This window comes from Pseudophryne corroboree, chromosome 6 (assembly GCF_028390025.1).
Source record: "Pseudophryne corroboree isolate aPseCor3 chromosome 6, aPseCor3.hap2, whole genome shotgun sequence".
Lineage (NCBI taxonomy): Eukaryota > Metazoa > Chordata > Amphibia > Anura > Myobatrachidae > Pseudophryne > Pseudophryne corroboree.
In genome coordinates, this window is record NC_086449.1 from 255,178,898 (window position 1) to 255,203,788 (window position 24,891).

Genomic DNA, 24,891 nt, shown 5'->3' on the forward strand with positions numbered 1-24,891 from the left:
GTTCTCTGTGCGAGCGGAATCGCAGCAGCACCCTCTCACATGTGCATTGCGATCACAGCACATTTTATTATTATTATTGCATTTTATTAATAAGGTGCCAGAAGTATTTTACAATGCCGTATATATGGCACACAGAACAATACAGGGTACACATGCGCAGTTTGCTGATAATCACTTTGTTGCATGAACATTAGCCATTGCGTGGAAACATGAATTAGGCCCTATGTGTACTGGCAGCCCTACAGTGTGACATAATAAACGGGATGTACTAACATGTAGCGGAGTATTCTGCCACACTTCGCCTACATACTAATCGCATATGTACTAACATATGCGATTAGTATGGCAAAGGATAGCTCTCCCCGATAAGAGCTGTCTTTTGCGATCCTGGCTGCTGCTGCAGCTGCTGGAGGAAGGACGCCGGAAGAAGGGACTGAGATGCCGCTCCACCCATGCTGCTGTTAGCACACGATCCACCAATCAGCACAGCCTGGGGCCGTGAGAGGAGGTCCCTGTAGGGCTCTGCTGTGGCATGAAGACTGGCTGGCTGCCAGCCCCGGCGGGGCCGGAAAAGAAGAGCGGCTGGGACAGGACATCCAGCCGGTGGTGCCCGGAGCTGGGCGCTGGACCGGGCTACGGACGGAGGCCTCCTCCGCCTGGTACACAGGGGGGCGAGGGGGAGATCTGATTGGATCCCTCAGGGTTGTTGCGGAAGGCTTCTATAGGGCGTTACCCTCCACACCCAAAACCCGGCGGCCAGCCAGTAGTACATATGAAAATGTATTTTCCCTTTAGTACATCCGCCCAATGTGAATTAGGACACTACTATAGGGCATAGCACTATTATGGCTCAGAAAATGAACTCTGGCACTGTTATGGGGCATAACATTAACAACTACTGTGGCGAGGTGTCTCTATAGAAGCAATGGGACGGGGGCCCCTTCAAGATGTTGCTACGGGGCCCACAAAGTTCTGGCTACGCCCCTAGGAAGCAGTAACACCAAAGTGGTTTTGGGATGCTTGTAACCTGAAACCTTGAGTGAAAACACTCCCAGTATTGTGCTTTCATTCAAGGCGGTGTCACCCTGGGTACAGAAGACCCATAAATCAAGATGTAGACCTTGGAGCCCTATTGCCTCATTAACCTGTGTGACCAGCACACCCTGTAGCTGTGTAAAATAAACCAGTAGAATGCAGCATGGTCACACCTTCCTATGTGTATACACAACACAGTCCTTATGCTGGTGGCACACAGGGGACGGTGTCTGAGATAACCAAATTGGCTCAATTTATAGCTGCTCGTGTATGTTTCAAACAATTAGAGGTGCTCTGAAAAGTGTATCTGCAGACTTGAATCTTTCTCCTAACCATCAGTTGCAAAGAGTCATTGTACCAAAAAGAAACAAACAAAACCATCAATTAAATTACTAAAACATATACACCCAACAAACCAATAGATGACTAATGTAAATATATTACATGTTTAATGGTTAGAATATTGCAGAATAACTGGAAATTACAGATGTGTCATTTTACATCTTTGCTCTGCGCGCTATAAGTTGCGTTGCACATAACGCTCGAGTGCCATGTGACACTGTAGCACCGACCATTTTTTTTTTGCATTTTTTTCCATGAAAATGCGTCATGTAATAGGACACACAAGCAACTTCTGCTGATTACAATTATAGGCAGCATGCCTATATTCTGTGTGTGACTGCGACTGTATTTGCATACAATATGCTATGCTACAGTGTTTTCCTGGAAAACACTGTAACGTGGCATTTCGGATGCGGAAATGTAACAATTACCTTTTTCAAATTTGTTTTGAATGTTTTTTGTTTGTTTTTTCGAAATGGGAGTGTCCATGTGAAATGTATCTAACATGCAAAAGGCACTCCATAGGATGTATAGGAGGACTGTTTATTTCTGACGACTTCTGATAGCATGTAAAATTTCAGTCCCTCTGCAGAGAGAAAAATACATTTGTGACACCCACTTAACTTTGATCACTCCACCGTACCCACCTGCAAATGCTCCTTCCTCATCCATAAGACCTCATTAAATAGTATTGACTTCAAAATGTAAAGGGTCCTACACACTTGCCAATAATGATAATTGATTTGAACGATTTTGTTCAAAATTAATGTTAAATCTTTCATATCGGTCAGTGTGTATCCATCAATGATGAACGATGTGCGGACCTGCGATAATTCATCGTTGATCTATCCTCGGTTATACTTGCAAGTCAGTTTGGACGATATAGGTGTATGTACTGTCATATTGTAAAAATTGACCATCGATATCATCCAGTGTGTAGGCAAAGATCGTTGCCGGAAATATCGACCATATTATTGGTCAATAAAACCGCTGACCTCGCCCAGTGTGTAGGGCCCATTAGCATACCTCCCAACATGACCCTTTCCAGGAGGGACAGAATTACAGTAAGACTTCCCTCTTACTGCTTATTTCTGGCACCTGTGCTGAAACACCTTTCTTATCCATTAACCTGTTCAACACAGGTGCTGGCAATCATACATTAAGAGAAAAGTCTAGAAGCAGAGCATTGCGTCCCTCCTGGAGAGGGTCATGTTGGGAGGTATGCATTAGTACAATACGAAACACATTAATTCTACCATGTGTTGACTTGGCAAGGACACCCCTGATCTGCCAAAATCCTACCATTAAACAATCATCTCTGCAGGTACCGCCATCTCTGCATGTAAATCTTTCTACTTCATAGCCAAATGCAGGGGTTTCCAGTTGCCCAGAAACCCCCCTTTCCCCACAGCCTGGCCAGCAGACTCTACATGCAGTATAAGGGAGGAATGGTGCTGTTGCACATGCCTAGTGGCAGCAGATTTTCCTACCAAGTCTGTTGTGTTTGTCTATGGTACTGAGTGCTCAATCATCGCACCAGAGAGAGAATCTGTTAAGTTACTTACAGTGATTATTGGGCCTGCTTGTTACATGCTGATTATGCATCCCTAATGGGCTGGCAACAATCGCAGTAAAATCCAACATTTGGAAACACCCCTCCAGAAATCCTGCATTTGCCCCTGTACTTCGTCATAAAACAGCTGTTTTTGTGCACGCAGTGAGCGGATGGCATATGCGCTGTGAGATGCGTAGGATTTGCCTTTTGTAAATTTCCATTTTGGGGGGGGGGGGGGGGTTCTGGAGAGAACCCATATTGCAATAGAATATACATTGGATCTATCTGTACACTTGCATAATTTTACCAGTTTCAAGTATGACTATCTAAATTTCTTGTATTTATTATTGGGAGAAAATAATGGGCTTCAGCAAGGTAGTCACCATCATTTTCATTCATCAAATTACAGAAAATCTAGTACCTATACAATTTTGTAACAGAATGTTGTAACGTAATAAACAAATCTTTCCGACACTGGCTTATAGGGATGTAGTCAAGTTGTTGGCAGTCGGGATCCCGGCAGTCAGAATACCGATGCCGGAATCCTGACTTCTGACAGTCCCTGCTCACAGTGGCTATTCCCTCTGGTGGGTGTCCACGACACCCATAGAGTGAGAATTGAACCTGTGGCGGGCGGTATGAGCCACCGAGCCCGCAAGGGCCTGCACCTTAGTAAATATATGTCTTAGGGTGTGTACACACGGTGAGATCCTTGCTATGCCCGATTTTCACTTGCGATTTCCCTTGAACTCCCTGGATCCCAGATAGCACAGATTTTGACTAACTTTTCTTGAGATATGGACTATGTGTGCTTACGATTTTGGCTTATGTGAGATTTTGGCTTATGTGAGATGTCATTGACATGTGAGATGAACTAGATAGTACACCGATCTAGCAAGGATTGACTTGCCTGCACAGTCTATCTTTTCTTGCGATGCCGACCTGGCGGAACCACGCATCGGGATCGAATCGGGATCGCAAGGTGACTTTCACCTTGCAATCTGCACTAACTTTTCTTGCGATTTTGACTATATGATTAAAATCGAAAGAAAATATCTCACGTGTGTACACACCCTTAGTTTCTGAAATCTCAAGAGATCTCTTCAAAGTCACAATATGAGTGTCTGGAAGTGTCATCTTTTTTTTTTTTTTTTTTCCAAGCACGAAAATAAAATAAACTTAGAATAAAGATTGCAAAAAATGTATACACCAATCTCCAATACTTCTACCTCAAGGCAGTGCCACACTGGACGATATTTTAAATGATATTGCTCATTTTCACCCTTCTGAGTGACCTCATTTAAAACGTTGCCCAGTGTGGCCGGTGCGGACTATAAACGTTGTGGGCTCCCCCGGGTCGTCAGCAAGGTAGTCTGTCTTCCCTGCAGCTCAATTCTGGCTATATCCTTGACAACACGGTGCATATCGTTCAGTAAGGCCAGTGCAAACAATGAGCGATGACCTGTAAATGCAAAACAAACATTTAATAAGGCACCTAAACCCTAGAGTCAAACGATTTAGGCATGACGTTCAGTTGTTCATGTAATCACAAAGTGTGGCCTCTCTATCTCGTTCATTATCGTTCATCCGGTAGTCTGGGAAGTTCAAGGGAAAATAATGGACGATACTGTTCATGTAGTCCAGTGTGGCACTGCCTTAACTCTCAAACCATCCCTATTCGCCTGTCGGGTGCCAATAGAATTGGTTCCAAGCTTTTTATGCTTCCACAAACGGCGATAATAAAGGCTAAGGATATCGTCTAATATCCCTTTTATTTTACAATAGACAATATTGATTATATATGTTGATTTAAATGAAAACCTCTTGCTCCTACAAGGTGATGTCAATACAGGTTGAGTATCCCATATCCAAATATTCCGAAATACGGAATATTCCGAAATAAGGAATTTTTTGAGTGAGATAGTGAAACTTTTGTTTTCTGATGGCTCAATGTACACAAACTTTGTTTAATACACAAAGTTATTTAAAAATATTGTATTAAATGACCTTCAGGCTGTGTGTATAAGGTGTATATGAAACATAAATGAATTGTGTGAATGTAGACACACTTTGTTTAATGCACAAAGTTATTAAAAATATTGGCTAAAATGACCTTCAGGCTGTGTGTATAAGGTGTATATGTAACATAAATGCATTCTGTGCTTAGACTTGAGTCCCATCGCCATGATATTTCATTATGGTATGCAATTATTCCAAAATACGGAAAAATCCGATATCCAAAATACTTCTGGTCCCAAGCATTTTGAATAAGGGATACTCAACCTGTATAGCCCTATTTCATCTTTACAGACGGTTCTTTATTCTATCTTAAAACATTTGCAATAAGTCAAATGACATTATATAGTCTATAATATTAGCCTGCTGATAATAAGAATACATATTATTATTATATTGATAATTAGTATTTGGGACAAATGGGCATTAGCTGAATTAAACGTCTGTTTATTTCTGACCATTCACTTTCTGGACAATCAGTAGCGGCAATAAAAGTCTTTCCATATGAATTATTTGGCGGTCTACCATTTGAGAAGTAAGGAGCCGCTCTGAGCTCACACCAAGAATCTGAGTTTGGCAGAGAGACAGTCTACACAACTGGTCTGCTCTGCACAGCAACATGTGTTGGGAATGTGTTCCCCCCCCCCACAGTCTCTCTCTTTTCAGCAGTAGACAGGGAAACACCCTTGGGTGAATGTGATGGAACTAAAAAATAACATTGACCAACCGAAGGCATAAACATGTTGCTTATTATGTACAGAAATGATGAACTTGTCTGCGTATCCACTTATCTGGAACTGAAAGGGCATGAAGTTTGCAATTAGTGCAATGCTTAAGTTTTTCAGAATATTTTTGAAGAACACAAATGTAGTAAAAAAATCAATAAAAATAAAATGCGTATTTTGTGTTGATATACAGTGCCAGGAAAGTCAGTGCCTGTTTCTTACTACTTGTTGTGGAGAATGTATGGTCCTGCACACAACTTTGTCGCCTCTGTGGTATAAAGTGTGGGTGATATGTCTCCATATACATCTGTTTTAGTATTAGTCTGTTTTTTACATCTTGAGCCTTAGGAAAATTGATGGAAATACTTTTTTTAATTGTTTTGAACAACAGGAATTATTATCTGATGCAGAGAAAGCCAATTAATTTATTCTGTTTAGTTCATGTTTAACTGAAATAGTCAATATCTCACCGTGTGTATGCACCTTTATTCTATCTCTGATTTTGACTTTGTGATTTCCCTTGAACTCCCCCAGATCCCAGAAGCACCGATTTTGACTATCTCTACCTTCGATTTTGACTCTCTGCCAATTTTGACTATACTATGTACTAGATAGTACACTATATAGTCAAGATTGACTTGCCTGCACAGTCTATCTTTCCTTGCGATACTGACCCCGCGGGAGTGCCCATCGGTATCGCAAGCTGACTAACATTGTGCTATTTGCACTAACTTTCCTTGCGATTTTGACTTTAAAGTGATAATACACCAGCCAATCATTACGGTTTGAAACATTACAGTTAGGAGCTGATTGGCTGGTGCGTTATCACCTTCCACTTATCACTGCTTTATCCCTTCTCCAGGTTTAATACATCTGCCCCTCTATTGTAGACACCTAAAACACTGATCTTCTGTTTTTCACATAGGTTCCCTGCTTAAGGCTACACATGTCAAAATAGTATGGCAGATAACTAATACTATCCCTTTAAAAAGGTATAATTAATCAAAATTCTGGTCATAAAACTTTTTGTCCTATTTATTGAATATTAACATATACATCAACCACTGGTAACATTTACAAATATTTATTAAATTTTTTCACATTTAAAGGTATTTAAGATAAACTTATGATGGTGGAGGACAGGGGCATAGCCAGAACTTTGTGGCCTACATAGCACCCTAATGCTTCCAGAGAGAGACTGCTTTCTCTCCAACAGTTGTTTATTTTATGCCCCATAGTAATGTCCCAGTTATTTTTATGCCCCACAGTAGGATTCTATTTTGTTGTGACCTCATTCATTTTATGTCTCATAGTAGTGCCCTAGTTCACAATATGCCACATTGTAGAGCTCCCAGTATGCATTATGCTACACAGTGTCCCATATTCACATTATGCCATAGAGTGTCCTCCGTTCATAATGCCACATTGTAATGCTCCAATTTCATATTACGCCACACAGTAGTGCCCATGGTTTACAATGCAACATATCGGTGCTCGTAATTTATGCGACATCACAGTATCCCCAGTTCCTATTATGCCTTGTTAGTGTCCCCTGTTCATATTATTCCATACTGTAGTCAATCCAGTTCATATTGCAACACATTACAGTGTCCTAGTTAATATTATGCTACATTACAGTGCTCTGTTTTGATTATTCCAGGCCCTCCTTATTATGCACATTCACTGAAAATGGAATGTCACTCCCTCTAGGCATGGCATCAGATCCAGTTGCTTAGCAGTCTTTTGTAGAACTTGGTAGACAACTACTATGAACTGTGTGCGGGACCCATTGTGCGGGAGGATGGGAAGATGATCAGCTCAGTCTTAGACATGTTGAGTTTAAGAAAGCGCTGGGACATCCAGGAAGAGATAGCAGAAAGACAGTTGGAGGTACGAGTGAGGAGAGCGGGGGAGGAGAGGTAGATTTGAGTGTCATCAGCATAGAGGTGGTATTGGAAGTTAAAAGAACTATTGAGTTCACCTAAAGAGGACGTATAGAGAGAGAAAAGGAGAGGAGCAAGAACAGAGCCTTGGGGGACACCATCAGATAGTGGAAGTGGGGGGGAGGTAGCATCATGAGAGGAGACAGAGGAGGAACGATCAGAGAGGTAGGAGGACAGCCAGGAGAGGGCAGTATCGCGCAGACCAAGAGATTGAAGTATTTGCAGAAGGAGAGGGTGGCCCACAGTGTCAAAAGCAGCAGAGAGGTCGAGAAGAATAAGCAGAGAGTAGTGGCCCTTAGATTTGGCTGCACAGAGGTCATTGCAGACTTTTGCGAGGGCAGTTTCAGTGGAGAGAACGGAAACCAGACTGGAATGGGTCAAGCAGTGAGTGAGAGGAAAGAAAGCCAGTGATGCGATTATAGACAATACGCTCAAGAAGTTTGGAGGCAAAAGGGAGGAGAGAGATGGGTCGATAGTTGGAGAGAGTGTTTGGATCAAGGGTAGGTTTTTTAAGAATAGGGGAGACAAGAGCATGCTTGAAGGCAGAGGGGACAGTGCCTGATGAGAGGGAGAGATTGAGAAGGTGTGCAAGATGGGAACAGGCAGAAGGAGAGAGGTAGCGGAGGAGGTGGGAGGGGATAGGGTCAAGTGGGGAGGTTGTGGGGGGGGGGAACTGATGAGGGCCATGACTTCCTCGCCAGATACATGGGAGAAAGATGTCAGAGTTGGTGAGAGGGAAGGGGAGGGGTGGCAAGGGATGAGTGGTGGGTGGTTGCTGGTCTGGTGGGATGTGATGTCCTGACGTATGGAGTCAATCTTGGATGTGAAATAAGTGGCAAAGTTAAGGGGGTTGGAAGACTGGGTAGAGATGAGGATTTTGAAGTAGGATTGTTTAGCAAGGGAAAGGGCAGTACTGAAGGATGAGAGCATAAATTTGAAATGGAGGAAGTCTGTTTTAGAGCGTGAATTCCTCCGCTGTCGCTCGGCAGTACGTGAGCATTTTTGAAGATATCTGGTGCATTTGGTGTGCCAGGGTTGAGGTGTTGATCTGCGAGGGTGAATAGTGGTTGGCGGAGCAACAGAGTCAAGGGCAGAAGTAAGAGATGCATTGTATAGGGATGGGGCTTCTTCAGGGCATGTGAGAGAGAGAGAAGAGGAGAGAGAAGTGAGTCAAACAGGGAGGATAGGGATGATGTGTCAATAGCCTCAATCTTACGCTTGGTGATGGTAGCCTTAGGAGGGAGAGATGGGGAAGTAGAGATAGATAAGTTGAAAGAGAGCAGGTGGTGGTCAGAGAGGGGAAAAGGGGAATTGGAGAAATCAGAAATATCACAGTGGTGAGTGAAAACCAGATCCAGTGAGCTCCCATTCACATGGGAGGGTGAAGTGGTCCACTGGGAGAGACCAAGTGAAGAGGTGAGGTTAAGGAGTTTAGAGGCAGGTGATTTTGTGGGGTTATCGATAGGGATGTTGAAATCACCTAGAATAATGGAGGGAATGTCAGAAGAGAGAAAGAGAAGTAGCCAGGAAGCAAAGTTGTCGAGGAATTTGGAGGAAATGCCAGGTGGACGGTAAATCACAGCAACTCGAAAATTAGTAGGTTGGTAGAGGTGTATTGCATGGACCTCAAATGTAGAGAATGTAAGGGATGGTTCTGGAGGTATAAGTTGGAATGTGTAGCTTGAGGGTAAAAGGATCCCATTACCACCCCCATGGCGACCCCCGGGTCGGGGGGTGTGTGGGAATGTGAGGGCAGCAGGAGAAGTGGTGTCATAGGGAGTAATGCAGGTTTCTGTAATGGCCAGGAGGTGCAGGGAGTTGGAAATGAAAAGGTCACAAGTGGGGGCCAGTTTGTTGCAAACATCTGGCATTCCAGAGCGCACAGGATAGGGGGTAGGAATTTGTGGGAGAGATGTGAATGAGATTATCAGGATTGCTGTAGCTGACGGTGGAAGGAGAAAGATTTCCTATGCAGAGTTGTTACCAGTATATATCACTGTATATAGGATCTTATTCAGCTTCATTTGCAGTTTTGCTATTTCGCAAAACTGCAACTGGCTGCGTTGCAGGGTGTGGTATGGAAGGTCGACCACACGTAGGTCGACATGTTCTAGGTCGAAAGGTCTACATTAGTTTTAAAACAAAATGTTGGTGCGGTTTTCCGTACAGTGACGGGAACCTCAATTAGTGCACTATGTCCCCTCACATGGCTCGCTTTGCTCGCCATGCTTCAGGCAAGGTGCCTCGCTGCGCTCTGCACAGTTTACTATTCCCAATCAAAGTCCACATGGATCGTTAAGTATGAAAAAGTTAAAAAAAAAAGAAAAAAATGTGAAAAACTCATGTCGACCTTTTGACCTGTTGACCTAGAGTCTCTGTCAACCTAGCTACTGTTGACTAATAGTGGTTGACCTAGACATTGTTGACCTAAGTTTGGTCGACCATGAGACCGGATATCGTGTTTGCATGCTGGGGGTCGCCCATCACATGGCAAGGCTGCCCAGCATGCAAATACCCAGCAGTGATGCTGATTAGTGGAACCCCCCCCTGCAGTGCATCCATTTTTCATGTTGCTGCAGCCGCGTATGACGTCACGTGGCCGCCACGATCCAGCCTCCGTTTCTGATGACATGCCCGCCCAACGCCAAGTCATAGCCGCCCTGTAAACACCTCTGCCTCTCAATCAGGCAGAGGCGTTCACATAAATGAGATGTGATGGCGTCCGCACTGGGCATCAACAGTTGAATAAGGCCTATAGTGTGTTATTACCAGCTTCATTATGTAAGCATCTTGTTTACTAGGCTTCATAGTCTTTTACTGTTGGCATAAAGAACCTTTCATTGTAGAGCTGCACGTTGAGATACCTTTTGCTTTCTCACCAGTCGGTGGCTTTTCCTTTTTTCACTGTGCTGCAAATGAGATGCATTTAATATCCCAGCTGTCGGGATCCCGGTGCTCAGCATACCGGCGCGGGATCTGACCGCCGGGATACCGACACCTATTCTCCCTCTTGGGCTTTCTACGACATCCCTGGAGGGAGAATAAATTGCGTGGCCGCAAGGAGCTCTTTTGTGCTCGCCCGCTGCCGGCATTCCGGTGCCCGGCATCCCACGATCGGGATACTGACCGCCGGGATGATGGGTGCCGGTATACAGTATATTGATACCAACCCGCTGCCAGTAGGTGTCTGTATGGGTTCACTACGATATGCCGGCGGTCGGGCTCCCGGCGACCAGCATACCGGCGCCAGGAGCCCGACCGCCGGCTTACCGACAGTGTGGCGAGCGCAAATGAGCCCCTTGCAGGCTCGCCACGCTACGGGCACGGTGGCGCGCTACGAGCGCCACGCTATTTTATTCTCCCTCCAGGGGGGTCGTGGACCCCCACGAGGGAGAATAAGTGTCGGTATGCCGGCTGTCGGGATTCCGGCGCCGGTATGTCGGCATACTGAAGACCACCCGTCTGTATTATCACCATCATCATCATCATCATCATCATCAATTATATAGTAGCATTGTTGTGTGTAGCTTTGGTAGCCTGAGCCAGTATAATTCTGATTTGTGCAAGGAGTATCACAAAGTAAGGTGGAGCTGCTGTGAGAACCTCGTATTTCCTTCATTGATATTTAGGTTTGATTACAAGTCGGTGGCCTATATTCGGAATGATAAAACACGGAGCATGTGTTCTTAAGTGGTGCTTAGTTATGTCTTGTGGATATTAAAAGTATCCTGTGGACTTTGTGCCCTATGTTAACGTTTAAGACCTATGTCGTCATTTAATCATGTGATCAGACTAAAATCTGATACCTAATGTACATATAATATATACTCATTGCTTGATATATTCTGCTTTATTTAGACTTTGTGAATGTGTTCTTAGCACCACTTCCTATGAATGTAAAACAATACATTTTGCTGTCACAGAACCATTATTGGAAAGCTTAGCAGCAGAATTAATAATAGCTTTAGGTCTTTGTGAGGACTGGTGCACATTTTGGGGTGCAAATTCAGTCCAGGTCTAATCGATCCTTCATTACATTTCTTACAAAAATCTGTAATATTGATATAGTCTGCAGAGATAATTGTTGAAAAATGCTACTGTACAGTGCTGTATGGGACGTATTTATTATTTAGGCCACATACCCTTGGCATTTCATAGGCATTTTTTACTGCTGTTTCAGATTGCCTTTTAAACATGGTAAACACAAAAGATGGAATATATAGTGTGCTGAAAGACCGCGCCAGTCACAGACAACACATGTAAAAACTCCAGTTGTATGGTACCACTATAAATAATGGTTTTAGAAACCTGTAAAATGCCAGGTGTCTAATATTTATGGATTCCTAATAAAGAGGCTGTACACTAGAAACCACTCCTTACCCGTGTGTGTTTATGCTACATTATGGTTTTCAGAATGCGACACATAGGGTGGAATTCAAAAAGCTGGCAGCCACTAGATGGGGCCCAAACGGAGCTATTCAATTGTAGCTCTGTTCGGGTGCGATGGCTGCCGGCGTCCGCATTTCAGCTCGCTCCCCCTAGGGTACCCTAACAACACTTTTCGTGATCGCGCCCAGCCCTTTGGTTTGGTTAAGCTGCTTTACGTGGCTAAAACAGACCTTTGTGGGTGCGATCACCGTGAAAAACAATTGAATTGCACACCGCGTTATTCCGTCACTTTAGACGTGAGATCGGCCACACAATACAATTTGATACTGCCGATATTGTCTCCACATTTTTAAACAATGGAAAGCATGTAAATACTGGATAGGGTTGGCCATCAGCCACCGATGGTTACAGTTGATGTTTAACTATCGATGGTAGAGAGTTTTGCCATTGAAGGTGGAATCAAATGAATCTCCACCATCAATCGTAACGAGCCCCCCCCCACAATGTTTCATGTTTCTTCCTACTTGGTGCCAGGAAATGAAGTCTAGCTCTGCTTCCCAATGTGACATTTGAAGCCCCACCCAACTTTGATTTGGCAGCAACCTGGTCAGTAATAGAGCAGGAGTATAGTGAGATAGATGCAGGTGTGGAATCTATATAAAGTGCGCACTATGAGCAGCTTGATAAAGTGAAAGTCACACAGAGGTAACTCTCTAAAATACTTCCACCCCAAATGGGTTTGGACCAATTGCAAAAGAATATGGTGTCAATACATACAACCAAGCGCATCAAAATATGGTCCCGGACCCACTGTCGTGTGTGGTCCTATCCTTACAGGTCTCAAATTAGATATTTGCCAACCAGAAAAAAAGAAATAGTGCATATAGTGAAGCACAGTTGTTCTCAATAAATGCCAGAATAAAGTGCATGAAGTACAGCACAATTAAAAATACATTTAATGATAATCCTTAAAAACATATATAGCAGCAGGAAATATTGTAGCAGCACAGAAAAAAAATCCACGCAGGGAGTCCAATAAAGTGCAATTACCAGAAGCAGGTGAAAATAGAGCACATAAGTTTGAGAGTCCACGGCAACCGCAGCAGCTCCTATACCGCATACACTGGTCCTCCGCACTGGATCTCCCGGTTTAGTCAGTAATTTTGTTCAGCCAATGCGTTTCCATCGGGTACATCGGGTCTTTTTCAAGGCATCCAATAGTGTAATGTCCGTTTCCTCTGGTCCCTCTATTTAAATGTACATCCTACCAATCGCGGTGCGGCGGGCGCAGGTGGCTCCTATACATCCATTAACTACATGTCCCATGAGCCTTTCCGCGTCCTGCCGTCATTTCCGCTTCCGCCCGTCACGTCTATAGCTCCATAGTCCGGCCATGGAAACGGATGCGATAGAGTACAGGTTGGCTTTTAGGGGCTGCATCCCCTAGAAGTAAGACTGGGCTGCCATAATAGCAGTCCAGACTGTCAGTCCCAGGGATAGAAAATACCTCCCCCTGAGACTGCCTGTCCTGGCTGCGATTAGCAGGGAGTGCTTCTTATGGGACTACTACTGCTAGGCAGTCCCTGCAAGTGCCAGACTTCACTGAGGAAAGAGGGTGAAATCTGCCAATAGGTTCTACTTACTGCATAATGGTCCTGCCAGATTATGATATGGTCACACAGCAATGTTGTTTTGGGATTAGGAGGCTGTGAAAGTGGAAGAAGACAAAATATCTGGACTCTAAGAAAACCCTGGAGGTGCTCCCTTTTAAGGGAGACATTCTTTTTGCTGAGGATCTCAACAAGATTGTGGCTGACTTAGCTTCTGCTAAGGCAGCGTGTCTACCTGGTACTGCTCCATCGGTCCCAAAGGTTATGAGTACTTCCTTTCGTTCCTTTCGTCCTCCAGGTAAAGCAAAGGGTCAGGCGTACCCGAAACAGGCTCGCACTTCCAAAACCACTACGCCCAAACCAAAACGTGCCTGGGCTGCCCGTCAGCCTGCTTCCAAATCAGACAAGCCTGCTGCATGATGGGGCGGGCCTCCCCCTGGGGGATTCCAGGGTGGGAGGCCAACTTCTAAGGTTTACCCAGGACTGGTTGAAGACCACTTCAGACGCCTGGGTATGGGATGTTGTCACTCACGGATACGCCATATCCTTCAAGAATCGTCCCCCTCATCGATTTTGCCTGACAGACATCCCTTCGGATCAGGGGAAGGCACAAACTCTACCTACCGGTGCCTCTGGCTCAGAGAGGCAAGGGGTACTATTCGCCGCTGTTCCTAGTCCCGAAACCAAATGGTTCCTCCCGTCCCATTCTCAACCTCAAGTCTTTGAACAAATTGTTGAGTCTCCAATTTTCGGATGGAAACTCTTCGCTCTATTATTCTGGCTTTGGAACCTGGGGACTATATGGTCTCCCTGGACATACAGGATGCTTATCTCCATATTCCTATTGCCTTGTCGCATCAGCAGTACCTGTGGTTTGCTATTGGCAACCTCCATTATCAATTTCGGGCTTTACCTTTTGGTTTGACCACGGCTCTGCGAGTCTTCACGAAGGTCATGGCGGTAATGACTGCTTTACTCCACCGTCAGGGTGTCAGGATCCTACCGTATCTGGATGACTTGCTGATCCTGGCGAATTCGCCAGAAATTCTCCTCCGTCATCTTGATCTGACGGTCCAGTTTCTGCAAGCTCACGGGTGGCTCATCAACTAGAAGAAATCCTATTGGTCCCTGCTCAGAGCATGGTGCACTTAGGAGCATTGTTGGACACTCACAGCCAGCGGTTGTTCTTGTCTCAGGAGTGTCTCTCGTCCGCGAGTGTCGATTCACTCGGCGATGCAAGGCTTTCGACATGGTGAAGTACGCTCTATTTCATTCCCGCCCTCTGCAGAAGCTGATTCTTGCCAAGTGGGACGGCCTGCCTCACCGGATCAGGTCTCAAATGATCTCATTGTCTCCGGAGGTTCGTCTGTCACTGAACTGGTGGCTCCAGGACCAACGATTGAGCAGGGGTCATCCCTTCTGGATCTCCAACTGGGTCCTTCTGATGACGGATACCAGTCTGAGGGGTTGGGGCGCAGTGTATGAGCAACACTCGGGGTCAGTGGCCCAAGGAGGAGTCTCTCCTCCCGATAAACATTCAAGAATTGCGGGCAGTGTTCAATGCTCTGATCCTGGCCCAGCATCTGATACAGAACAGGCCTGTTCAAGTACAGTCGTACAACGCCACCACGGTGGCGTACATAAATCATCAAGGCGGCACTCGAAGCCGCATGGCAATGGTGGAAGTGTCAAAGATTCTTCAGTGGGCGGAACGCTATGTACCAGCCATATCGGCGGTGTTCATTCCGGGGGTCCTCAACTGGAAAGTGGGCTTCCTCAATCGTCAGGACGTACACGCCGAAGAGTGGAGCCTCCATCAAGAAGTATTTCAACTCCTAGTGGACAAGTGGGGCCTACCAGACGTAGACCTGATGGCGTCTCGACACAATCACAAGGTTCCAGTCTTCGGAGCAAGGACAAGGGATCCTCAAGCAGTGTTCGTGGACGCACTGGCAATTCCATGGAACTTTCGGCTGCCATACGTGTTCCTTCCGGTGTCCCTTCTGCCCAGGGTTATAAGGAAGTTCAAGCAAGAAGGAGGAATCCTGCTTCTGATCGCTCCAGTGTGGCCCAGACGGCATTGGTTCTCAGACCTACAGGGTCTCTCGATAGAGCGTCCTCTTCTACTTTCACAACGCCCAGACCTCCTCATTCAGGGCTCTTGTGTATACCAGGATTTGGCCCGGCTGGCTTTGACGGCGTGGTTCTTGAAGCTTCAGTTCTGAGGGCCAAAGGATTTTCTGAGGCGGTCATTAAAACCATGTTGAAGGTCCGAAATCCGTCTTCTGCTCTGATTTATAATAGGGTCTGGAATTCCTATTTGCTTGGTGTGCAGCTAACAATCATGACGCTTACAAGTTTAGTACGGCCAAACTTTTGGCCTTCCTACAATGGGGCCTGGACTTGGGCCTTCGTCTGGCCTCCATCAAGGTTCATATATCTGCCTTGTCGGTTTGGTTTCAGAGAAAAATTGCGACTCAGGGTGTGTTATGGATTCAACCTCCCTATATCCTGCCTGTGGCTCCTTGGGATTTGTCGTGGTTCTGGAGGCCTTGCAAGAGTCTCCATTTGAACCTCTTGAGTCTGCAGACCTTAAGTGTCTTACTCTTAAGGTTTTGTTTCTGCTGGCTATTGCCTCTGCTAGACGGGTTTCAGATTTGGGTGCCTGTCCGTCTCCCTTTCTGATTTTTCAGGACATGCCCTGGTTATCTACCTAAGGTGGTGTCTTCTTTCCTTCTTAACCAAGAGATTGTGGTTCCGGCCTTTATTTCTCCAGGATTGCCATCCAAAGAGCGGTCTTTGGACGTGGTGCGGGCTCTCCGTATCTATGGGAAGAGGACAGCTTCCATTCGGGAATCTGATTCTCTCTTTGTACTTTTTGGTTTTCACAAATGTGTCTGGCCTGCGAATAAGCAGACCCTGGTCAGGTGGATTTCAATGGTGATTGCACATGCTTATGTACAGGCTGGACTTCCAGTTCCTGCTACCATCAAAGCCCATTCTACTTGGTCTGTTGGACCTTCTTGGGCAGCTCGCCGTGGTGCAACCCTTGAACAATTGTGCAGGGCGGCTACGTGGTCCTCAGTGAACACGTTCATGAGGTTCTATGTCTTCAATACTTCCGCCTCCCAGGATGCTTCCTTTGGACGCCGGGTTCTTGTGCACGCTACAGTGCATTCCCTCCCATAAGGAACTGCTTTAGGACATCCCCGATGTTATTCCCTGTGGAACCCAGTGTACCCCGCTGCAGAAAAGGAGATTTATGGTAAGATCTTACCGTTGTCAAATCTTTCTGCGAGGTACACTGGGTTCCAAAGGGTGCCCACCCTGACGCACTTAGCTTCTTTGGGTTTGTATGGCATTAGCCGCTGACACCTTCTCCTGTCGTGAGAATGTGGTGTACGTGGCTACTAACGGTTGTCGTCTCTTTTGCCTGTTACTGCATTTGACTGGTTAACGAAACTGAGCTCCTGTGCACGGAGGCGGGGTTATAGAGGAGGCGGCGCTGAGCATCTTGGGAACAGTCAAAGCTTTTAAACTGTTGGTGCCTCGGATCAAGATCCTACTCTACTCCCCGATGTTATTCCCTGTGGAACGCAGTGTACCTCGCAGAAAGAGATTTAACAACGGTAAGTTCTTACCATAAATCTCCTTTTTTTTTTTTTTTTTTTTTTTTTTCACCTGGATTTTCATGACTTCAAAATTTATGACAGCCAAATAAAAATCCTGTAAGAAGGAAACCTTGTCCTGTTGTCTAACATTACATGAAGCAAAAGTTCATTATTTACATATGCTAGCTCTTGGGATGTTGGTAATTCGTTTTTCCTGTTTTTTTTTTTGTTTTGTTTTTTGTAAGTAGACTAACACAAATTAAAAGTAAAATACAAAACGTTTTGGGGTATGTGTCGGCTATTATACTTTCTTAGAACTCAGAACTTTTGTAGTAGAGACCTATTTTGGAGGATAGCTGTGTTTTCTAGAGCGCCCTCATTGAAGCATATTGTAAGTCCATTTAAACTTAAGAGATTTATGTACTTCAGTAGACATAGGTGGTCATTCCGAGTTGTTCGCTCGGTAATTTTCTTCGCATCGCAGCGATTTTCCACTAATTGTGCATGCGCAATGTTCGCACTGCGACTGCGCCAAGTAAATTTGCTAAGAAGTTTGGTATTTTACTCACGGTATTACGAGGTTTTTTCTTTGTTCTGGTGATCGTAATGTGATTAACAGGAAGTGGGTGTTTCTGGGCGGAAACTGGCCGTTTTATGGGAGTGTGTGAAAAAAAGCTGCCGTTTCTGGGAAAAACGCGGGAGTGGCTGGAGAAACGGGGGAGTGCCTGGGCGAACGCTGGGTGTGTTTGTGACGTCAAACCAGGAACGAAACTGACTGAACTGATCGCAGTGGCAGAGTAAGTCCCGAGCTACTCAGAAACTGCAAAGAAATTTCTATTCGCAATTTTGAGAATCTTTCGTTCGCAATTTTGCTAAGCTAAGATTCACTCCCAGTAGGCGGCGGCTTAGCGTGTGCAGTGCTGCTAAAAGCAGCTTGCGAGCGAACAACTCGGAATGAGGGCCATAGTGGGGAATTCAATTAAACGCGCTGTTGAATAGCATCAGGAATGAGTACCTTGAGCTATTCAATTAGACGTGCTGTAAACTCGCAACTAAAGGATTCATTCTGGCATCCTCATGAGGTGTGAGCAGAAATTCGACAAAACTAATGCCACGATATGAGTTGCGGGCATACAGCAGTGGAGAATGCAGTTCACCTAGACTAAACGGCATTCTTTAGGAGCTGTAACCTGCATTTCCCGACTCATTCCCGCCACAATTCAATATTGCATTTAATTGAATTCCTCTACCCCTGGCTTTGACTGTATATCTGTTGTACATAGGAGAAAACACAAAATTGCATGCGTTACCACCCTGGTTGGCTGGTTTAAACCACTATTATTATTATTATTATTATTATTATTATGATGCTGTAACTACTGGAATGGCACCGTGACTTCTTTAAATTAAAAAAGCCTATTATACCAAAAAAAATAATTTATTTTCGTTTTTTCAATCAAAATATTTAATGCACATGGCATGCTCAGTGCTAATACTTAACTCCTCCTTTTTTGTGTGTATATATACTGTATATTTGGGTGTGTTTCTCTGAAAAGTACTTCTGCAGTTTCCATTTTGCATTACTATTCAGATTTCTTTATTTAATTGTAATACGTAGGACTAATGAATAACATTAAATTTTTATTGTTTTCAATTGAATCTATTTCTAAGTGTATTTGGTATTTATTTATGTATATGTTTAGTCTATATATATATATATATATATTCAGATGTAATTGGAAAAATATTAAATGTAAAAAACTGGTTTTATTGATGTAAAATAAATCAAATCAAGGACTAATAACATTATCATTGTTAGAAAGCATTAAAACATGGTTGATAAAGGTTTCTAATACTTGATTCATTTTTTTTTCAATTAAAACTTTAGTGCAAAAAAACCTGATTTAAAAAAACAAAACAAAAAAACTTTAAACCAAAAAAAGTTTTGTTTTTTTTAATTGCGCCCACACACTGTTGTGCTACATGCCATTGTGAAGCCATTAACATTTCTAAATCTCCTCTAGTGGAGCTTTAAAACTACCCCTCCTATATGGCTGTTATTGTTTAACTTTAACAATAATAGTATTGTACAGTACATCTTCATCAGCGCATACAATAAGTTGGATGTTGTTGTCATGTCTTACAGATGGATGGAGGCCTGTCTACTGGAAGAGCTGCCTCCTACTACGGAGTTAGAGGAGGGTCTCCGGAATGGAGTCTACCTAGCAAAACTTGGAAACTTCTTCAGCCCAAAAGTTGTGTCACTGAAGAAGATCTATGATCGTGAACAGACCAGATACAATGTAAGCAGGGATGTTTCTAGGTTGAGATAGAGAAGGGCAGCTTTCTCCAGCAGGTTGTTTTGGATAAGCGTGGAATAAAGTAACAACAGTAAATTATTGCTGATAATAATTATGTAGCTGTTTTTTAGCTGGTTGATAGCTTATGTTTTATAGTATGTACCAGTGGTTCTCAAATTGTGTGCCTAGGCACACTGGGGTGCCTCAGGACACTTGCAGGAGTGCCTTGGATTGGTGATCCAGGACCAATTCAAATTATTTATAGTCAACGTAATAGAAAAAAACAGTTCTGGTGGTTGTCAGTTATGAAATAGGTGGACAAAAAGAAGCAAATCTCATCTATCACCACACAATTGAACGTAAGAATAATATATAAACACAGTTTACTTAATTTTATACAGGTATGTCTATCTCTAAACTTCTCAATTAGAAACTTTTGTCCTAGGGGTGCCGTGAAAAAAATTCTGAAACGCTAGGGCGCTGTGATTCAAAAAAAGATTGGGAACCACTGGTCTACACTGTGGGGTTTTTTTTTTTTTTTTTTTTACACAAATACAAATGTAACTGGTCCTGTTGAGATATGGGATTGTTTACATGTACTGGGCTTTTCCACATGCTGTGAACGTGTATTTTAGCTTCTGGTTCTTTGTTATGGCTGGTGCAAAGACCATTTAATATTTTATATATACTATACAAATGGCTGAAATAGTATATTCATCCTAAATTCTTTGCTTGGTGCACATCTTACACTTACATGTTTGGCACTAAATGCGTCCAACCCTCCATTAGCCCCTAGGCAAGGGTGTAACTACATTAGGGTGCTGCTACCCCTGCAGCCAGTTACGCTGCACCACACTACAGTGCACTACAGAGTGCAGGATGGGAGCTCACCTCCTGAGCCCCCTGGGCAGTGGCTTCTTTCTTTGCAGGGCATCTCCATCTCTCACTGAAGCTGAGAGGAGGCTTGGACGTGTTCCAGGGATGTCCCACTCCCAACAGGCTCATCATGGCCACGCCTCCCCTCAGCATCAGTGAAGACTGGAAAGACTGAGATGGCCCACCAGAACAGCAGGTGTACCTGCAACAGCACACTGCAAAGAAACAAACCGCCGCCCATGGGGCTCAGGAGGTAAGATCCTGCCCTCGCACTTAGTAGTCCATGGCGGGGGGAGGGACGTGAAGATGTAGTTGTGTGCGCCCCCCCCAGGTCTAGTTATGCCCTGCCCCTAGGTGTTTTAAAGTGTCCTCAACAAAAAGTGCAAAACATAAATTTTAGTTGCACAGTCAATGTCTGCTAGTGACCTTCAGAAGTTGGATCTCACCCAGACTGTGTTGGTATGGATGTGCTGACACTATATACTTGCTAAACAACTGTAGCTCCAAACAAGGCTACTGAATGGTCTTATTCCTGTATGTTTTCTTTTGTTTCAGGCCACTGGTCTTCACTTCAGACACACAGACAATGTGATTCAGTGGCTCAATGCAATGTCTGAGATTGGCCTCCCAAAGGTATGTCTGTCCAACAGTCATTGAGTGGTATTCAATTGTTTGAAAAGTCAGTTGGGTGTCTTTTTTCCTATCTAATAGACAGGAAATAACAGACACCCATCTGACTTTCCAAACAATTGAATTTCCCCCCATTGTGTTTAAGAAGGCATTTCATTTACTTTTCTTGCTTCTGAATTGAATAGCTTGTCATTTACACTCTTACTTAATGCAGATCTTCTACCCTGAGACTACAGACATCTATGATCGGAAGAATATGCCTCGTTGTATATACTGCATCCATGCCTTAAGGTAAAATGCTTGAAATATATATATTTTTCATTCTCCCCTTTTTCCATCTATAAATATTGTTACATGCATTGAAATGGTGTAGTTATGAGCTTTATATGTGTTTTTTTCTGGAAGATATAGGGGGATATTTATCAAAGCTTGAAGAGAGATGAAGTACCAACCAATCAGTTCCTGTCTTTTTGCAAACACAGCCTGTAACATAACAGCCAGAAGCTGATTATACCCCTTTCAGAGTGACAAATATTTCCCGGGTTATTGCACATGAACGCGCATCAACCCGGGAATTTGCTCAGTGTGAAAGGGTCCTGAAAGAATATCCCGGGTTGAGCGTCCCAGCATTTTATCCCAGGTCTCGACCTGGGTTGAATCCGGGATCGTCCCGGGATGCGATGCAGTGTGAACGGGTATGACCTGGCACCCGTACTCTGCATAGGAGAAGGCAGTGCTTGGAGATGATTATCTCCAAGGGGTGGTCTTCTGTTTGCCGGCGGTCGGGCTCCCGGCGCTCAGTATACCGGCGCCGGGAGCCCGACAGCCGGCATACCGACACTTATTTTCCCTCGTGGGGGTCCACGACCCCCATAGAGGGAGAATAAAATAGTGTGGCGCGCGTAGCGCGCCACCGTGCCCGTAGCGTGGCGAGCGCAGCGAGCCCGCAAGGGGCTCATTTGCGCTCGCCAAGCTGTCGGTAAGCCGGCGGTCGGGCTCCCGGCGCCGGGATGCTGGTCGCCGGGAGCCCGACCGCCGGCCAGCCGTAGTGAACCCTCTCCAAGCACAGCCTCCGGTAACATCAGCGGTGACGTCACCAACCCGGCAATATGCCGGGTCGGGCCGCAAGTCTGAAGGGGTCTCAAGCCGGGTCACACCTGGGAAGCACCCGTGTACACATTGGCGACCTGGCTCTTATCAGTCTGAAAAGGGTATTAGTTAGTACTTTACCTCTCTCCACTTCATCTCTCGTCAAGATTTGAGAAATATCCCAATTAGTGTTTGTTTGCAGTTTAAACTAAAATTGATTTTATAAATAATCTAAAGCCATAGTAGTGACAGAACAGATCGCAACCACAAAAGTATGATGGCTGGGAGGTGATTGCAAGATGTAGAAAGTACAGATAAAAATGTGCGTTGTGTAGTGACTATATAAACACTGCAGAGTATTATAATAATGGCGTCAGGAATTCTGACATGGGAGAAGAATCATGATGTCTTCTGCTACCTGTACTGCCTGCTTTATACACCTGCTTAATGAATGTATGCAGGTTTCTGCAACAACGTGTATCTCAGCTGCTGCCAAGATCTCAGTCAGTGTGTGCCTCTCTACAGCAGATCATGTTTGAACTTGCTTACTGAGATGATCACAAGGAGTGGCAGCTCCTTTGCAGCCTAGATCATATATCAGACGCATAAGACCTCTCAAATCATCAAAGTGTAATGTCTTCCTAGATATAATTGGATGCCTTCATTTCCATTGACTTTTATTAAAGTGATATGTAGTGTAACTGCTAGGCTAGTAACAAGGAATGATATTGCTATAGAGCCCAGAACTCTATGCAGTCTGCTTGTATTAACTGTACATGGCAAATGAGAAAGGGCTGCATGATGCTGGAAGCCAGCTTAGTGATAGCCACATTCCGAGAGGAAGAAATAAATAACTAATTAAAGGCAGGAGTGGTATTGTCACACAGTCATTTTTTCTAGCTGATAAAAAAAAAAAATAATAATAATCACTCCGATGTCTCATATACTGTTAATGATAAATTTCACCAAAGGATATTCTTGTAGTCTACAGCATAGTCTGTAGCATAGGTTCTCAATTTTGGTCTTCAGGACTCAAAACAGTTCATGTATTCCAGGTCTCCTCACACAATCACAAGTGAAATAATTTAAAAATATGTCAATGAGTACACCTGTTCACCTGCTAGGCAACTTGGAAAACATTAGCTGTGTGTTGTCTTTCCATCAGCTGGGTATTGCATTTAAATATGTCTGGCACACTAGGAAAGTATTTGCCTCAAGTAGTTCATGCAAAGGAAAATTTCTCAAAAATCAATAAGCAAAACAGGTAGGGTCTTTCAGAATGTGGCCATGTGCAGCATTTCTAGACAGTGCTTACTCGCCACTCGACAGTGCTTATTCGCCACTTATTCAGCTACTCTGTTGCTACAGTGCTTGCGCGGGAGTCAGTTGCTTTGTCTCCACAGTGCTTGCCCGGGAGTCAGTTGCTCTGTCTCCACAGTGCTTGCCCGGGAGTCAGTTGCTCTGTCTCCACAGTGCTTGCCCAGGAGTCAGTTGCTCTGTCTCCACAGTGCTTGCCCGGGAGTCAGTTGCTCTGTCTCCACAGTGCTTGCCCGGGAGTCAGTTGCTCTGTCTCCACAGTAATTACAAAGGAGACTATCATTTTTTTTTCTACTCAGGAGCCATTGCTCTTTCCCTATAGCGGTTACATAGGAGACCATCTCAGGAGGGGTGTGGTATTGAAAGTCGACAGTAACTAGGTCGACAATGTCTAGGTCGACCACTATTGGTCGACAGTAACTAGGTCGACAGGGTCAAAAGGTCGACAGGGTCAAAAGGTCGACATGTTCTAGGTCGACAGGTCAAAAGGTCGACATGAGTTTTTAATGTTATTTTGGTGTCGTTTTCTTCGTAGAGTGACCGGGAACCCCAATTAGTGCACCGCGTCCCCTCGCATGGCTCGCTTCGCTCGCCATGCTTCGGGCATGGTGCCTTCGCTCCGCTACCGCTTCGCTCGACACAGATTACCGTTCCAATCGTAGTCCACGTGGATCGTTAAGTATGAAAAGGTTCAAAAAAAGAAAAAAATTGTGAAAAACTCATGTCGACCTTTTGACCTGTCGACCTAGAACATGTCGACCTTTTGACCCTGTCGACCTTTTGACCCTGTCGACCTAGTTACTGTCGACCAATAGTGGTCGACCTAGACATTGTCGACCTAGTTACTGTCGACTTTCAATCCGGATCCCCTCAGGAGATGATCACACTCCCTATAGTGATCAAGCAATAGGAAATCTCTGTTCAGTGATCACGCTGAAGACGATCTGTCCTTCCCCACGGTGATCATGCAGGAAACAATTGCTGTCTCCAGTAATCACACAGAAGACAATTGTCTCTTCAGCTGAGTGATCACACAGGAGACAGTCGCTCCTATTTCACAGTGCTCATTAAGAAGAATATTGCTCTTTCTCCACAAAGATACATTAGACCAGTGGTTCTCAAACTCGGTCCTCAAGACCCCACACAGTGCATGTTTTGCAGGTAACCCAGCAGGTGCACAGGTGTATTAATTACTCACTGACACATTTTAAAAGGTCCACAGGTGGAGCTAATTATGTCACTTGTGATTCTGTGACGAGACCTGCAAAACATGAACTGTGTGGGGTAATGAGGACCGAGTTTGAGAACCTGTGCATTAGACGATAGCTGTTACCCTACAGTAAGAATTCAGGAGACAGTCACTGCTACTCCACTTTGATAATGCAGATGACGATAACTCCTTTATAGCAGGCATGCATGTGACTGTGCTCTTTCTCCACAGCAATAATGCAGG

At 44.5% G+C, this 24,891-nt stretch overlaps 1 protein-coding gene across 1 annotated transcript in view; it reads left to right on the forward strand.

Moving 5' to 3' along the window:
* IQGAP1 (IQ motif containing GTPase activating protein 1) overlaps window positions 1-24,891 on the forward strand; it is a 408,002-nt gene that overhangs the window by 236,908 nt on the left and 146,203 nt on the right. The window contains exons 3-5 of the mRNA XM_063925920.1: window positions 19,373-19,529; window positions 20,958-21,035; window positions 21,247-21,323. Coding sequence (XP_063781990.1) covers window positions 19,373-19,529; window positions 20,958-21,035; window positions 21,247-21,323 — 312 coding nt within the window. The remainder of the gene's footprint in view (window positions 1-19,372; window positions 19,530-20,957; window positions 21,036-21,246; window positions 21,324-24,891) is intronic.